Source organism: Onychomys torridus, chromosome 7 (genome assembly GCF_903995425.1).
Source record: "Onychomys torridus chromosome 7, mOncTor1.1, whole genome shotgun sequence".
Taxonomy (NCBI): Eukaryota; Metazoa; Chordata; class Mammalia; order Rodentia; family Cricetidae; genus Onychomys; species Onychomys torridus.
Window position 1 is genome coordinate 63,956,905 of NC_050449.1, and position 18,229 is coordinate 63,975,133.

The 18,229-nt window shown below is 41.3% G+C and overlaps 1 protein-coding gene across 1 annotated transcript in view; it reads left to right on the plus strand.

Annotated features, from left to right (window-relative positions):
* Myo1e (myosin IE) overlaps positions 1-18,229 on the plus strand; it is a 207,364-nt gene that overhangs the window by 164,973 nt on the left and 24,162 nt on the right. Inside the window, exons 20-22 of the mRNA XM_036193544.1 lie at positions 3,771-3,885; positions 4,638-4,807; positions 5,918-6,063. Coding sequence (XP_036049437.1) covers positions 3,771-3,885; positions 4,638-4,807; positions 5,918-6,063 — 431 coding nt within the window. The remainder of the gene's footprint in view (positions 1-3,770; positions 3,886-4,637; positions 4,808-5,917; positions 6,064-18,229) is intronic.

Below are 18,229 nucleotides of genomic sequence, written 5' to 3' on the forward strand. Positions count from 1 at the left end.
GCAGGAAGATCAGAACTTCAAGGTCAGCTATATAGTGAGTTTGAGGCCAGCTTGGGCTACAGGAGACCATGGTTTTAAAAATACAAAAAGAATCGATGACAAAGTTGGCAAATTCACTTTGGAGAAATTGTTGGAACTGAAGCTCGGCCCTTAGTTTTCTTTCCTGTTGCTGTGATAAAAAAAAAAAACAAAACAAAACAGGGGTTGGGGATTTAGCTCAGTGGTAGAGTGCTTGCCTAGCAAGCGCAAGGCCCTGGGTTCAATCCTCAGCTAAAAAAAAAACAAAAACAAAAAACCCTGAAAAAATCAACTTGAGGAAGAAAGGGTTCATTGAGCTCACAGTCCATCATTGCTAGGAAGTGGAGGCAGCAGGAACTTCAGTTAGTCACATTACGTCCACAGTCCACAGCAGAGGACAATGAAAGAACGTACTCATGCTTGTACTAACCTTACTTCTTCTGCTCTTATACAAGCCAGGATCTCCTGCCCAGGGAATGGTGACACCTATAGTGGGCAGATCTTCCCACTTCAATTACTATAATCAATATACTCCTGCCCCAGATATGCCCATAAGACAACCTGACCTAGACAATCCAATGTTAAGAACCCCTTCCCAAGTGATTTTAGAGTGTGTCCTGCTGACCATTAAAACCAACCCTCATAGGCATCATCATTTCTTGAGGTTCCTGTAAGCATCACAAAACTCCATCTCAAGAATTAGTGGAGGGATGTGGCTCAGTTGGTAAAGTACTGGCTCAGCCTGCACAAGCCCTGAATTCCGTCCCCGGCACCACATAAAATGAGTGTGGTGGCACCAGCCTGTAATCCTAATAATTTGAGTAGTAGAGGCAGAAGGATCAGAACTCCAAGGTCAGCCTCAGCTATATATTGAGTTTGAGGCCAACTTGGGCTACACAAGACCATTTTAGGAAAGAAGAAGAAGAAGAAGAAGAAGAAGAAGAAGAAGAAGAAGAAGAAGAAGAAGAAGAAGAAGAAGAAGAAGAAGAAGAAGAAGAAGGAGGGAGGGATGGATAAGTTGGCAAATACACTCATCAACCCAAGAGGAACTAGCATGGGCAGGAAGAGTGTTGCAAGAAATAGGCAAATTCTAGTCTCACAGCAACCTCCCCATCCTGACTCCTGTCCTGTGTGGCACGAGCCCGAGACTCCAAAGTGATGGAGGCTGTGGCTGAATGGCTTGGCAAGCCATGGAAGTCGTTAAGGAAGTAAGTGGCACCCACCAGTAGACCACGTCTATAAGGTTGTGGTAGCTCTTCTTCACTCTGAGCTATTTGGAGCCTCACAGCAATTTCATTTCCAAATATAAAATGAAAATGTTGTGTCATATGCCATTAGGCAACCCACAGCATAGCTCCTGTTCTGCTGAAATGGGCTGGAGTGATTAGTCAGTACAACACAGCTTTGCTGGCTCGTAAGGCTTACTTTCCAACTTAGAAAATCTTCATGTATAATTAAAACGGCCTGATTTTTTATTTTCTCCTGATTTTTTATTCTGACTTAATTGAGCTGTGGAATTTAAATCTGGAACCCATGTTTATTTTGGCCTTCCTTCAGCTTGCCTTCCTCCCAGCAGCTCTTGATTCTCCTTTCTCCATCTCTGAACTTGCGCACACATACCCCTCCCTCTCCCCCCCCCCCCCCCCCCCCCTCCCCTCCCCCTCCCCTCCCTCCCTCTCCCATCCCCCTTCCTCTTCTGGCCACATCTAGCGTTGACTTGGAAGCACTTTCCCCAAAGCTGAGTTTTTAAAACCTGCCTTAGGGAGCTGCTCGGTGGTTATGAGTGTTTCCTGTTCTTCCATGGGACCCAAGTTCAGTTCCCAGCACCCACACCAGGAGCTCACAACTGCCTATAACTCCAAGTCCAGAGAATCCAGTGTCCTCTTTTGGCCTCTGAGGTACCCACACTGACACATACATACAAATAAAAATAAATCTTAAAAACAACAAAGCCACCTTGTGATTTTTTTCCCCCTACCCCTTACAGTGTTTGCTGAATACACACCAAATAACTTCTGTTCTTTAAAAACTGATCTAAGACTTCGGACACCCAAGAGTTTGTATTTTGTTTTATGCATCTGTTTGGTTTTTCTCTTTATTCTCTGGTGTCTAACCCCTGGGTAAACAAAAACCCCAAAACTGCCAAAACCCAGTTAATCTTGGAAAAAAATCTCTTGGATGTTGGGAGCTGTTGGTATCGCCTCCTTTCTGGTCACAGGTGTATAAAGTATGTCCTGCCAGATCAGTCAAAAACGGAAAAAGGCAAGATGAGAAATATCAACGAACATTCTTCCACAGGTGACTGTGGAGCTGAGATTTTAGGCTTCTGTCCAGTTGCTAAGTTGTGAGCCTCGTTTTAGGTCTGGAAATATGTTGTTTCATCCGGCTGGGACTGCACTGAAGGCTGTAGGGTTCAGTGTTTCCTCTCCTCTGGCATTTGCTGTGCTGGATGTTTCTAGGCAGCCAGAGATGTGAATGAGAAACACTGGGTGGCAAGAAAGTAGCCCCTCTATGTGTATATGCTCAGATAAACACAGGCAACATTCTCAGCTTCCTTCAGACCAAATTCCCTTGTTCTGGAATTTATGTGTGTAGGCATGCCTGTGTGGACGGAAGTGCACCTGGTGCAGATGCCTCCAGAATCCAGAAGAGGATGTCAAAAGCCCCTGGAGTTACAGGCAATTGAGAGCTTCCTGATGTGAGGGCTGGGAACCAAAGTCAGGTTTCTGCAAGAGCAATAAGCACTCTTAACTGCTGAGCCTTATCTCCAGCCCCTTTCTGGAACATTTTTCAGTGACTATACATCATCTTTACTCTGAGTTTATATTGGTCTGTTTTATTTCTTTCCCCTCAATGGCTATTTAAACCACTACATGGAGGTGGATGATGCATTCTTCCACGGTTTTACAAGCTGATGGGTACAGGTCTAGGGGCAGCTTTGTGTGTTCTCATGAGAGGAACCTGCAATGTCTAGAAAACTTAGGTTCTCTGCTCAGCCATAGCCAATCTAGGTCCAGGGTTCTCCCTGTGAAATGGACTGATATGTGTTGGGGAGTTGAGGACAGTCCGGAAAGATTCCTGACTACAGTGGACACTCAGCACACTGTAGCCCCTTGATACTCTTCACAATTCCAAAGCCCAGCTGTATGTGAACTGATCAGCATGAGCTGTCCACCTGGCCTGGCTCTCCAGAGTCAGATTTGGGCCATTTGCTGTGCCAGCTCTCCAGAGAGTCCAAGACTAATGCTCCAGCCTGGCTGCAGCCACTGTGGTTTCTGCCCTGTGCCCTAGACACACTCCTTGGAGATTGCATGAGGCAGGAAGTCTAGACTTCCATGGAACCAAAAGTAGGGCACCCTCTTCCCACAGCAGCACAAATGCAGTTCTGGCAGAAACCGGAAGGTTCTATTCTGAGGCTGTTCGCAGCAGGCTGCATCTGCTCGTTAGATCTGGCTACCTGCTTCCTGCCTGGACCAAGGAAGAAGAACAAGTCACAGGGACTGTGAGCACTCGAAGGCAGAGGTCATTCAGGCACACTCAGACTCAGCCATTTTCCATTTCCTTTCCATTAAGGGAGGAAATGTAAATAAAAGGTGGGTAGTGCTCATAAACAAGATCTAGTAGTAATCATTTCATTAGTACACAGACATACAGACAAAACAATCATGTAAAATGCGTTCCTTTTTAAATTCATATAAAGTTTTGTTCATATCTTGTGGATTGATTCATTTGTGTCTTCTCTGCTGTTCTAGCTCTTTCTTCTAGAAGAGATGAGAGAGAGAAAGTATGATGGGTATGCCCGAGTGATACAGAAAACGTGGAGAAAGTTCGTGGCCCGGAAGAAATATGTCCAAATGAGAGAAGAAGGTATTTTCATGATTTTGTTCATTCGTTTAGCGGTTTTCATTCTTCATCAACCTGTGTGTCTGTCTGTGTGTGTGTGTGTATGTGCGTGCGTATATACATGCCACAGTTCATATGTAGAAGTCAGAGGACAACTTGAAGAGTCAGATCTTTCATCCAACCTGTGGGTCATCAGGTGTGGTGGCAAACATCTTTATCTGGCAAGCACATTCACCTGGAGAGCCTTCTCCCTAGCTCCCATCTAACAAAGCTTAAGAATAAATGTGAGAACCAGGAGTGCTGGAATATATCTTAATCCCAGCACTCAGGAGGCAGAGGCAGATAGATCTCCGTGAGTTTGAAGCCAGCCTGGTCAACATAGTGAGACCCTCTCAAAAAATAAAATAGTTTGAACTTAAGAAAAATTGCAAAATCTTTCTTTTTTCTTTTCCCTTTTCTTCTTTTTCTTTTCTTTTCTTCTTTGTTTCTTGATTATTTTTTTTTTCAAGACAGGGTTTCTCTGTGTAGCCCTGGCTGTCCTGGAACTTGCTCTGTAGACCAGGCTGGCTTCGAACTCAGATCATCCCACCCCTACATCCCAAGTGCTGGGATTAAAGGCATGCCCCACCACACCCAGCACAAAAGGCTTCTTATTCAACATATGGCATGTGTTAAATACTCTTTCATCATTTAGAATCTATGTGTATTTCTCTCTAAGTATCCTCCGGCTCTTCCTGCCTGACTGATCCATCTTCTTCTCTCCTGGGCATCCGTAGCCTCAGACCTGTTGTTGAACAAGAAGGAAAGAAGGAGAAACAGCATCAACCGGAACTTCATTGGGGACTACATTGGGATGGAGGAGCACCCAGAACTGCAGCAGTTTGTAGGCAAGAGGGAGAAGATTGACTTTGCCGACACGGTCACCAAGTACGACAGGAGGTTCAAGGTACTCACTGCAACCTGCCTCTTAAGAATCAAAACAGAGTTCTCATTTACAAGAATAATAGCTTGTGGTTTTCCAGACTGTATTCATTGAAGAAAAATTGTAAAGACATAAAGACCCAGATAAGTAAAAAAAAAAAACAACAACAAAACAAAACAAAACAACAACAACAAAAAAACTAGCAGCCAACAATAGGCAAGTACCATTTTCTGGATGTCCTTTAGAGCCTTTTTATTCAGACATATTTGCATATTTAGTTTTGCAAAATAAGATGTGCGTTAAATGTTCTTTTATGTCCTATTTATGCCAGGAAGAACTTCCTGTACTTAATATAGTATTCTATTTAGTAAATGCTTTACATTTTATTTTGTTTTTGACATAAAGTCTTATGTATTTGAGTATCCTCAAATTTCATATGACCTTGAACTTCTGATCCTCTTGCCTTTATTTCTAGAGTGCTAAGATCACAGGTGTACAGCACCATGCCGGATTTATGCAATGCCAGGGCTTAAACCCAGGGCTTCATGCATGCTAGGCAGGCACTCAGTCACCTGAGTCACATCCCCAGCTGACTTTTTAAAAAGCAACTTCTTGTATTGGTCAGAAAAAAAAAATGGAGTAAATAACACCACTAGCTTAATAAGAAAGATGTTGTTTTACTAAAAGGAGGTCATTCCTTGCACCCTGAAAATGGACCAGCTGCTGTGGGGTGTGTTCTCAGGGCTCCTGCACTGCTCTATAACAAGGTGGTCAGCCATATATTCGAAAGCACATTATTTGTTTATTAATCGTTAACCTACAGACAGCAGTGGGTGGCCTATTTGAAAACTGTGCTATAACAATCCTTTGTAAGGTCACCCTGTTTGTGGGATTACCCGAGACTGTCTCTTTACACATGTCCTGATTATATTATTATAGAACTATATGCAGATGGCATTTTATAAGATGAAAAAGTCAGGTGTCATTATTGACATGTATGCCAGACTCTTCTCTGTGAAATGGCGAACTGCCGAGGACAGCCGCCCTCTGGCCCAGCAAGAATGGCGCACTGTTGTCACGGCTGTCTGTGTGACCCTGTGAGGCTGCCTTCTGAAAGTCCCTCTCTCCTCACAGGGTGTCAAGCGAGACCTGCTGCTAACCCCGAAGTGCCTGTACTTAATCGGAAGAGAAAAGGTGAAGCAGGGTCCCGACAAAGGTCTTGTGAAGGAAGTCCTGAAGCGGAGAATCGAGATGGAGAGGATCCTGTCTGTGTCCCTCAGGTGAGTGGGAAAAGGCTGAGGTAGGGCTTCTTCCGTGGCTCTCCTCACATCACCCACCACCTGCTGTTCTAAGAGACCACCAGGCCCATGATGAAGAGAACAGAATTTCCATTCTCCTCAAAGAAGACCTTGGGCTGGGGATATAGCTCAGTTGGTAGAGCACTTGCCCAGAATTCACAAAGTTCTGAGTTCATTCTCAGCGTCAAATAAAGCAGGCATGGTGGAACACATGTAATCCCACTACTTAGGCAGTAAAGGCAGGAGGATCATAAATTCAAGGTCATCCTTGGCTACAAAGTCAGTTCTAGGCCAGCCTGGGCTACATAAGACCCTGTCTCAAAAAGAAAGTGCACCGTTCTATATAATAAGAAATCCATGGAGTCTGTTTAATGGGTAAAGGAATTTATTAGGGGAAAAATTCACTGTACATAATAGAATAGTCACAGGTTCTGGAACACAGTTCCAGCCACCTGACTCAGTCCTGTCTCCAAAAAACCATGAGCAAGAGAAGATGCCTACATGCATCTCAGGTCTTGAGGGTCACTGAGAGGCCACACCCCAATAACATGTACTTCAAGGTCATAGGCAGGTGGAGCAGTTACCTGCTGCATCTCTAGGGGCGGTGCTTCAAGGTTGTAGACAGAACAGCTACCCACTACATCTCCCCGTTTTGTCTAAATAAGAAAGTTCTAACCTAACACAAAACTATATACAATAAGAATGATTATCAAGTATCATCCTGGAGAGAGGAAAGGTAATAACATAAACAAAAATAGAAATATAACCAGCAAGAAAAACATCAAACAAGAGACACATACTAAAATCCAGAGAAGTCCAGAACATAGATAAATGGCATGTTACAGAGATTACTCCAATAGCTGTCCTACCCTGAAGAATCTCAATCTAGTACTTAATATGTTCTAGCTAAGATACAAAAAGGCTGTAACTGTAACTACCTAGTCTTCAGTTCCATCAAAGACCTGAGAAGGAACATAATACCTGAAAAAAACAGAAAATGAAAGCAAGCAATTTCCAAAAATTTTTCAAGAATAGACAGAGGCAGCTGGCAGCCTGGACAGTCACCTAAAGTTTCTCATAATCATTGGGGCATGCAATTTGGCTGCAGGCCTAGAATATCTGACAGACCGTTTTCAGAAGCAGGAATTTTGAAAGACCATCTTACCCTGTCTTGGCAAGGTTCAGTAGTTGCTTCTCCTTGTGTCCTTCTCGTCTGGAGATGACAGCATTCATACTGTCAACAGTTGAGGCAAGGGCAGTTCTTTGCCCAGCAGGCCATTTCATGTCAAGAAGAAGACAAACTTCCAAACAAAGTGTTTTAGAAGCCAAACATTCTCTCAAGATCAGATCAGTGCTGCCAGGAGCAATCATGTCTCATGTCAACAGAATTCTAAGTTATCAAAATATTTGAATGCCATATTCTCTAGGTCTATGAAGTGTTTGAAGATTACCTATCCATCTAATCTTTGTTGCTGTAAATCTGGAAAATCTAACAAAACTATAAACATGACAAGTATGAGTGACTATTCACCTGTAATTATTATCACTCTAAATAACTTAAAGACTAAGGCTTCACATTATAGAAACAGTCTGTAAACAGGTGTATAGTAATGAGACAATGACCTTGAACTTGTGACAATATACAAAAATATCTTAATCAGAGGTAGAAATGTATAGTGCAATGTGCAATATGAAAACAATATCCTTAATGTGTATCAATATACAAAATATCCTAAACAGAGATAGACATACATACAGCATGGCAAATATAATTTATATTTCTATCAATATACAAAATATTTCAAACAGGAGTAGGAATATGTACACAATATGACAATTATAGTTTTGAATTTATATCAATGTACAAATTATCTTGAATGTGAATATAAAAATTGTTTATACTTGTATCAATATAGAATCCATAACTGCAAATTATCTAAGGATGATATTTTACTAAATCAGATTACTAGTATATACAATAATCTGCCTTAATATATTATACCTATCTATTCCCCTTTTTTCTTTTCTTAAAGAGAATACTGAGTCTAAATTTTATTGTTACACCCCCAACTCTATAACCACTTATCCATAACCCTGAGAAAAATGAAATATTTGGGAGAGGGGGTGTCTTTTTCTTAGAATTGCTTCCTACTGTTTAGGGAGAAATGGTATCTCTGTGGGGTCCTGTAAGAAAGCTTAGATAGTTAGGTCTCAATAGGACTAGCTGTAGAGTCTGCAACAAATCTCAGAGTAAGGGGTAAGGTTGTCTGAAATCCTGGATAGAAGTGTAGTATGATGGACCATCTCATCTTGGAACTGTCCTGGAGAGTTTTCAATCCAAAGTTGATCAATGAGTAATGTTCTTAGGTACAATGGCATCATTCTGGACTGAGTAGAGTTGTTGTTGTGGGGCCCCATCTTCCTTGTGGAGACTTCAGGGATTGCTATTGGAAAGACTTATTTTTCACTGGGGAAAACTTGAATATTATTAATATCAAAATGGAAAGTTTGGATTTATGATGAATCAATAAAGGATTCCCAGGAAGCAAGGACAAGCATGGAAAGAAATAGAATCTTGATAGCAATGGTCCCTAGATGATTGGTTTTCTTCTGTCTCATACCAATTGGCTCTTCCAATATGAGACAGAATCTCCTAATTTTTCTTTTAGCAATATACTTGGGCTTAGAGAAGGAGAGAGCCACATTCCAACTTCAAAGACAGCTTGATTTATAATTGAATCATGATCACAGCTATTCTAGAATTAAAGAGATATTGATGTTAGGCAGTGAGATATTACCCTGTAGAGTATATTGGTACCAATAGGCCCTTCCTTTCTGCTGTAGATGTCTTGGTGTCCAAGGCCTTATGATTTCTGGAAGATGGGTATTTCTATTATCCTGTAAAGACAGAAAACATAACCTTGTCCCCATCCTTGTTTGTTGAGTTTTTCTTGCAACTTGTAGAATTGTCACATTGGTGGATGAGCTATTACTTCTCCCCATCAAGTGGTTTCTCCTGTTCAAATCAAATTTTTTATTAATTTTTTTGGTATCCATAGCTTTTCTTCTGCTGCAGAAACAAAAACAAAACCCCTTACCCAATGTAGGATGTATCCTGGTTTCCATTCCAAGGTCAACATATCTTTGAAGTAAACAGGTTGATTTAGCTCGGGAGTTTTTTCTGTTGTCCAATGTCTCTCTGCAGCTATTGTTCCTTTCTCATCAGCATTGAGAAAATTCAAGGTTAATAAAACATTAGGTAACCTATATCTAGGGGGTTATTGTTACCTCTTTCTGTTTATTTAGCATATCCTTTAAAGTTTGATTACATCTTCCTATGACTGATTGGCCTGTGGGATTATGTGGTATACCTGTAATATGTTTTATATTGTAAAAAGCAAAAAACTGTTTCATTTTATTTTAATACATATGCTGGAGTATTGTCAGTCTTAATTTGTACAGGTATTCCCATGATAGCTATAACTTCTAGTAGGTGTATAATTACAGAATCAGCCTTTTCAGAACTCATAGGAGTTGCCCATTGAAATCCTGAATAGGTGTCCATGGTATGGTGTACATATTTTAATCTTCCAAATTCTGTGAAATGAAACACATCCATCTGCCAAATTTCATTTCTTCATATACCTTTAGGATTGCTTCCTGTGGGTAATGGAGTTTGGTTATAGAAGGAACAAGTAGGAGTTTTGTTTTTTGGTTTTTGTTTTGTTTTGTTTTGTCTTTTACAATATCCTTGGCTTATTGCCAAGTGATGGAAAAGTCCTTCTTCAAACCTTTGCTACTTACATGATGTTTCTTATGAAATTCTGAGGCTTCTAGCATATTACCAATTAGTAACTGATCAATCGCATTATTACCTTGTGCTAGAGGACCTGGCAGACCTGTGTAGGTTCTGATGTGTGTCATATATATGTTCCCTATTTCTGATGATTTCCTGTAATTGTATAAATAATGAGATTAATTCTGTATTATCAGGAATAAATTCAGAAGTTTCAATATGTAAAACAACTCTCTCTCTGCATATAGAGAGTCAATAACTATATTGAGAGGTTCTGTGAAATCCATTAGTACCATAAGAATGGCATACAGTTCTGCCTTTTGCACAAAATTGTAGGGGCTTTGAACCACTTTACTTAAATCTCCTGATTTATATCCTGCCTTTTCTGATTTATTTGCATCAGTATAGAATGTGGGGACTCCAAAGTTTGGTTTTTGCTGTACAATGTGAGAAAGGACCCATTCAATTCTTTTTAAGAATTCTGTTCTCTTGCTTTTGGAATAGCAATTATTAATCTCTCCCAAAAAGTTACTGCAGGCTCTTTGCCAGTATTCATTATCTTTCCATAAAGAGGAACTTTCCTCATTAGTTAAAGGTACTACAATTTCTGCTGGGTCCATTCCTGACAACTGACAAAGTCTTAATTTTCCTTTTAGAATCAAATCAGAGATCTTTTCCACATCAGTTTTTAATTTCTTACTTGGTTTACTTGGTAGAAATATCTTCCCTCTGCATCAAAATCCCTGTGGGGGAGTGTCTGGAGGGGGGTATGACCAGAATGCAGTTAAGTTCTGAATTCACTTGGTTCACATGTGCTTCTTGTATCTTCTTTTCTACTAGAGCTAATTCCTTCTCATCCTCAGCTGATAATTCTCTGGGACTGTGTAAGTCCTTGTCCCCTTTTAGGGCATTGGCCAAATTTACTAGGCCATCTTTAGGTATTCCAGTGATAGTGTGTTAGTGGGAAATGCTTCCTAACAATTTTTTGAAAATCATTGAAAGTTCACTATCAATCTCTCCCTAGTTGTACCTTTTGGGTTCTAATTTTTTGTAGATCTATCTTATATCCTAAGTAATTAATAGAATATCCATTTTGTATTTTTGGGGGGGAGCAATTTATAATCCCCTTCAAGGCAAAACTTTCTTTACTCTTTCAAACATGCTTTCTAAGGTACTTAACTTTGGGTCAGCTAATAAGATATCATTCATATAACAGTAAATTATAGATTGTGAAATTTTTGCATGAATTATTTCCAATGGTTTTTACACAAAATTTGTAAATTTGGCACAGGGTAGGGCTATTTAACATTCCCTGGGGGAGGACCTTCCATTGATATCTCTTGTCTAGCTAGGTATTATTATTAATATAGGTACTGTGAAGGTAATTTTTCTCTATCCTTTTCTTGTAGAGGTATAGTGAAGAAACAGTCTTTGAAGTGAATAACTATAATAGGCCATTCTTTGGATAACAGAGAGGGTAAGGGCATCCTATTCTGTAGGGAGCCCATAGGCTGAATTACTTTATTAATGACTCTCAGATCTGTTAGCATTCTCCATTTACCAGATTTCTTTTTAATAACAAATACAGGAGAATTCCAAGGGCTAGTAGATTCTTCAATGTTGAGGATTTAATTGCTTCTGAACCAGCTGTTCTAAAGCTTGTAGTTTCTCTTGTGTCATAGGCCATTGTCCAACCCAGACAGGTTTATCAGTTAGCCATTTTAAAGATAGGGCCATTGGTACTTTGGAGAGTTCAAGGACAGTTGTGCTCTGTTTATGTACAGCCTGAATGGTTGGTAGCTGCTTTTTATAGTGTCTTATAGTTTTCCCAAAAAACATGAATTGGTCTATATTCCATTTCTGAGATTGGAGGAATTTTAATCTGGGTAGTCCATTGCTATAACAGATCTCGGCCCCAAAGATTCACTGTTACATTTGGCTTCAGCCTTCCTCTCTGTCCTCCTGGTCCTATCTATGCATTCAACCCATCTCAAACTCTGTTTTATCTGAGATAGGGTCCCAATCCCTAGAAATTGGACCTCTACCTCCTGAAGAAGCCAATTCAGATGCCATGATTTTGGTGCAATTATAGTCACATCCACACCTGTGTCCACTAGGCTTTCTAGAACAATATTATTAATTCGTACTCTAAGCTTTGGTCTTTGTTCATTTAGGGAAGCCTGCAAAAATATTCATTTTATGGTGTTTTTTTGGAATTTTTGATCCATCTGTCAAAGCTGTTTTATCATCCAATGTAGTATCATTCTTTACATTAGGCAATGGGTTATGTAATTGTCCTGGGGAGGAATTTCCTCCACAGTGACTGGAAATGTTTGGACCATGTTCAATTAGGGGGCCTACAAGAGGTCCCCTGAGGTGTTTCCTGCTGGTAAAGGTTCACCTCATATGTCTCTTGTTGATCTGCATTCATTGGTCCAATGTCTGCCTTTGCCACATCTTCTGCATAATCCAGAAGGTTGGGGGTCTCCTGTTTGGGATATCTCTAGAAGCATTGCTTCTAGGAGCACCCTGTGTATAATTTCTTCTTATATGACCTTGTGTACCACAGTTAAAACATTTGGTATGTTGATGCCTTCTTCCACTGTTGGAAAACAACTCTCCTATCCAAGCCTCAGTACTGTTAAGAGACTCAATACCATTTGTATATTGAATCCATTCTTTTAATGCTGCTAATTTGAGCTCTAAGGTATAAGTATCTTTTTGCATTCTGTATTAGCATTATCAAAAGCCAATGATTGAGTTAATACTTATCATAATTCTTGGTCTGATATTGTCTTGTTTATAGCCTTGTTCAGTCTTTGAGAAAAAAAAAACTCAGTAAATGATTCTTTAGACCCCTGGAAGGCCTATGTATATATCACAGTTGGTTTCCCTGGTTCTGGAATTTTTTCCCAAGCATTTAAAGCTGCTGTATGGCATAGGGTAATGTATGCTCATCAAAGGTAGATTGTACATTTATATCAACAAAATAGCCCTCACCAAGAATTTAATCTTGGGAGATCTCAAAACCTCTAATCTTACCTTGCTGTTCAAGGACTTTAGCCTCTTCTCTCAACCAGCTTTTCCATTTTAACTGTTGGCTGTGTTCTAATACAGCTGAGACTGATTCCAATCATCTGGCATGATTTTATCTCTAGAAGACCACATATTTAACATCTGTTTCACCTATGTTGAATGTATACCATAGGTAACTACAGCTTCCTTACTTTTTAAATCTCCCATATAAATAGGTTGCCAGATATATTCCACATACTCTTCAGGATGTTTATCATCTGCTGGCTTTTTGTGAACAGTGACAGGATAAGCCATTTTATAAGAACCACCTGGCGATGTTATGACTTCTATGGCTTTGACCTTTGCTTATTAGTTTTCCTTATCCTTTCTGACAGACTCCTCCAAAGCTTGAAATTGATTAACTACCACACTTTGTAGTGTTTGAACCTCCTCTGTTGTAAAGGATGTAGAAATTTCATGGAATCATACAATTTTTTATGTTCATCAGAAACATATGATTCCAAAGACGTTATTCTATTAATTAGCAATATTTTCTCCTTAGAAATTATCTGAATGTCATTAAGGTTGCTCTGAATATTTATTGTTTTATCCATTAAATATTCATATTTGTTATCAATAGAATTAAATCTGGTTGTCCAGTTATTATAAGTGGACTGAAGTTCTTGTGGTAAATTAGCAGATTCCAAAGAAAGAATCCTTTTGTTTAAGTTCTCATTACCACTTTGCAAAATCTGTATCAGTGCCATTAGTGTCTCGTTTTTGTTATTGTTATTAAATTTTCAATGGTATGATATAAATCACTATGCTAATTGCAATTGTGATGAACATTGTATACATCCCAGAAAGGTCTTACATGTCTTGTAAAATTTCATTCATAGTACAAACAAAGAAGTTTTAAAATTCCTGGGTGGTAATATTATCTGCCATGTTGTGAGAAATATTCAAAGTTTATAAAGAAAAAATTTTTAATTTGTTTATTTACTAATCAGTTTAAGGTATAAAGTCATCGAGTTATTTTACCTCAAATGAAATCCTTGAGAGATGGTCCTAATTGTCCTAGATGGTCCAGGTGGTCCAGTTCTTGCAATGGTTTTGGGGTGTAGTAATGATGTTCAGCCAGCAGGTGTCACAGGTGTAGCATTAAAGCAGATTCCTGAAGTGTGTTCCAAAGATACTGACTGACTGACCTGTATGAGCTTAAACAGCTACTTGGAACAGGTTTAACAAAGAAAGAGCTGCCTGTGGGCGCTCTCTGGCCTCTGTGGGCCCAAGCTGTCTCATCTGCTGCATGCTAGCACATAGCTCTGACCATGAAAGGGCGTGCAGTTAGTTACTGGTCCCTGGGAACTGGCGGTTAGAGAGTGCAAGCCTGCCCAGGGTTAATTGCTGGTGGCGAAGCTGCCTCCCACTGCCTCTGGGCATGGTCATATGATGTGGCCCCTGGGGAGCCTGAGGGCAGGTGGGTGTGAGCACACCAGCAGAGGTTAGTGTGGCTTGAAAGGAGACACCCAGAGGTCATTTAAGGGGAGGATCTGCCAAATGCACCCCTGGCAGATGGCAGTGCTGGAGACTGAACTGGCTTGGAAGGGAGGGGCCAGGGAGTGCAAATCTGCTCCAGCGTGCAGAACACTTGGGAGGGAGGGATCTGGACCAGTGGGGGTAAAGTGCTAGCCCATGTGGAAGTTTCCCTATGTGGATAAGGGCCGTGGATGGCTCACCCATGTGGGGCACCAGATATAATGAGGAATCCATGGAGTCTGTGTAATGGGTAAAGGAATTTATTAGGGGGAAAACTCACTGTACATAACAGAATAGTCACAGGTTCTGGAACACTGTTCCCACCACCTGACTCAGTCCTGTCTCCAAAAATCATGAACAAGAGAAGAGAGCAATACCTATGTGCATCTCAGGTCTTAAGGGTCACAGAGAGGCCACACCCCAGGTGCATGTACTTCAAGGCCAAAGGCAGATGGAGCAGTTACCTGCTGCATCTCTAGGGGTGGTCCTTCAAGGTCATAGACAGAACAGCTACCCACTGTACCCAAAACTGATCACTGGTGACCATGGCTACCTAGAAATGGGATGTCCCTCTCTAAATAAAACTGCTAGGCTCAGAGGAAAGCTCAGACTCAGGCCCCTGACCATGGAATCATGACTGCAGTAGGGTAATTCAAAACACATTTATAGTATGTCTATCCTTGCCTGTGTCTTTGTGACTACCCTTCTATTATTATCCATTCCCAATTTTCCTGGATAAAGGGCCAGGGGGGACCGAGAAATTAAATGCTTAAAACACTAACTCAGGATGTAACATTTCGCAGCTGAGGAATATACCAGTGTCCTCCCTCAATGCTACCTCAATAAGAGCCCTGGGTCTCCTGGACAGGCTCTGGCAGCTGTCTGGGTCATCTTTAAACTTTGGTTCATCGGCTGTTTTACACCCTGCTGGTCACACCCTTCCTGGCCACCCTTGGAGTTCTAAAGAGCCCAGTGGCAAGTTTTTCATGCCTGAGAGGACACTGAACCAGGGTGTAACAGGGTGAACTGAAATGTACTAGATTCACCTGAGAGTTGTAGCTGAAAGCTCAGAAGTCACACCTGGAAGCTGTTATTGTGGAAGCCACAACTGTTTCTCCTGCCCTTGTTGTCCAGTCTGTCTCTGGCCATCAGACTTCATGGTTCGACTAGACCCTCACAAAGCAGGCTGCCCCCTCACCAAGCACCTCTGTCTTGTTTCTGTGACTTTGAGGTTTACTCAGTGTGATTGTTTAGTCTCGAATTCTTTCTTCTAGTTTCCCAAGTCCTTCTGCCAGAGCCTCTAGGAATAGAACATGTCCTGGTAAAACCAGCTTTTTCTCCATCCCCCTATACAGGCCCTTTTCCTCATGGTCTTTCCTTTTTAGAAGTTCCTGGCCTACAGGCTTTCCTAACTCTAAGGGGGAAAGCTTTTATCTTTTAGTCACATCTGCACATTGCAGCTACTGGGCCTCTCAAGTACCAAGACTAATCTTGTTCCCTCTTTTTCCTGACACATTAGGTTAGGCCAGCAGTTCAAAACCAGGTTAGTTAAGCAACCGGGAGGAAAGGATGGCTGGCTTTCCAGGACTGAGCTCAACGCTGAAATTCATTGTGGTATCCGATTCCTGAGTGGTGGTGTAGGTGTGGTGGATGTGTGGATGTGTCTTGGACACTTTGATGCTGTTGTAAAGAAAGCAGGGAATAACTGTCTTGCACTTCAGGAAAAAAAAATGTTGCAACATCTGTTTGTGTTTTCAAGAATTTATGAGACTTACTAGTTGGCTTTTGGCTGAACTGACAATCACCGGATGTGTTTCTCTGGTTTATACTATTGAAATATCCCACAAGCTTGATCTCTAAGCCCATTACTAACACTTGGGACCTAAGTGTTGGTAGGAAGTAGCTCTCTTCAGATAAACCAGCCATCCACAAACAATTAAGAAGCAGTTTTGGAAATGTGCTCATGAGTAAATATTTTATATAAAGGGTTTAATGCTCATTTCTTTAGGCATGATAATGGCCTCATGCTTACATTTTTATATAAAGAAATTTTACTTTTTAATGGCACATACTGAAATATTAAGCACAAAATAATACAATATTTATAATTTGCTATAAACTTGATCTTAGCCAAAAGGCTGCAAAGAAACATATAGTCTGCTTTCAAGTAACCTGGTTTGTGTGTAGAAGAAGGATCTGTAGTATGGATAAATACAGGTGTTCTCTCCTTCAAAAGTGTGGGTACCAGGGATCGAACTCAGGTCATCAGGCTTGGCAGCAAGTACCAGCAGCTCAGACACCATAGAAAAGCAGCCAGGAAGAAGAGTAATCAAACTTGAGTCTTTATGCCTATTCAGCTGGCACTTGTGTGCACATACCCACACAGGCACATAATCATACACATAATCTTAATAAAATCTGAAATTTTTTTTTCCTTTTGGGTTTTTTAAATTATACTCATGATATTCATTAATTACACTCATGATATTAATTACATTTGTGGTATTTATTGACTACATTCGCAGTATTCATTAAATCTGACATCTTAACACAGCAGCAGTAAGTTGTGTCCTTCGCTCCTGCCTCCCCTCCCCCCCAGGGCCTATCACCTTCCTAACCATAGATTTTTGACCAGGTTACAATACAGGAAATGAAGTCCCTCCTGTGGAGCAGGCCTCCAATCCAATCCATAGAGCAATCGGTGACTCCCATGAACATTCTTATCACTATTCCATGGTGGGCACATCTTGCCTGGCAGTTCAGTATTGTAGCGTGCAGAAGCTAGTGCTAGGTAAGATCATTGATGTCTTTTCTCCACCAGCAGCCTGCACAGCCCTGCCCAGTACCATGAAAGCAAGGGAAGAACTTCCCTAGTCAACTGGAGAGCAATATCTCTTTGCCCTTCAGCCAAAGTGTATGGTATCTTCAGCCATGGGGCTGTAGCAGGCGAGAGCAATGGCAGCAGCCTGTGTTGTTTGGGGATGCCTCTGGAGCCTCCCTGATGAGAACTTGTAAATAGGTATCCTGTGTCTGGCACTGAGATTTTCCTGTAGTGCCCATTGCTTCTGGGAGTGCCACTGTCCATCATGCAGGACAGGCACCCAGTTTTAAGCTCCCATTAGGAGAACTGTATGCACTCGAAGGGTGGGTGGCCTTACTATAATAGATGTGGTAGCCGATGCTGTGGACTCTCTCAGGCAAGGTTTTGAATCTCCTTGTTCTAGGAACTGAGCTGTAGAAGCTTGGGGAGAGGGGTGTCTGGGTCAATAGACATCCCACTGCTTCATGTTACTAGAAAAGCATCTATGAGAGTGTATGAGATAGAGGTTCTGGTTCCCTGGTTCTCGCGTTCTTAAGGAGAATGTTGAATTTAAGAACGACCCCCACAGGCTAGGGAAGTTAACTCAGTTGGTGCATTGCTTGGCTGGTATACAAGAAGGCCTGGCTTCTGTCTCCCAGCACTGTATGAGAAGGGCTTGGATCTAATGCCTGTAATCCCAATTGAAGGCAGGAGGGGAAGTTCAAGATCATCCTCAGTCACGTGAGTTTGACGCCAGCCTAGGCTACATGAGACTCTGTTGGGAGGGAGGGGGAAGGGGAGATGGCTCAGTTGGTAATATACTTGCTGATCAGGCATGAGGATGAGTTTGATTTCCCCGGCACCCACAGGAAAGCTAGGCACAGTGGCATGCTCCTGGAATCCAGTATTAAGGAGGCAGAGACAGGGGGGTCCCTGGGGCTGAGGTCCAGGTCCAGTGAGAGACCCTATCTCAAAGAAGTAAGGTAGAAAGTGATTGA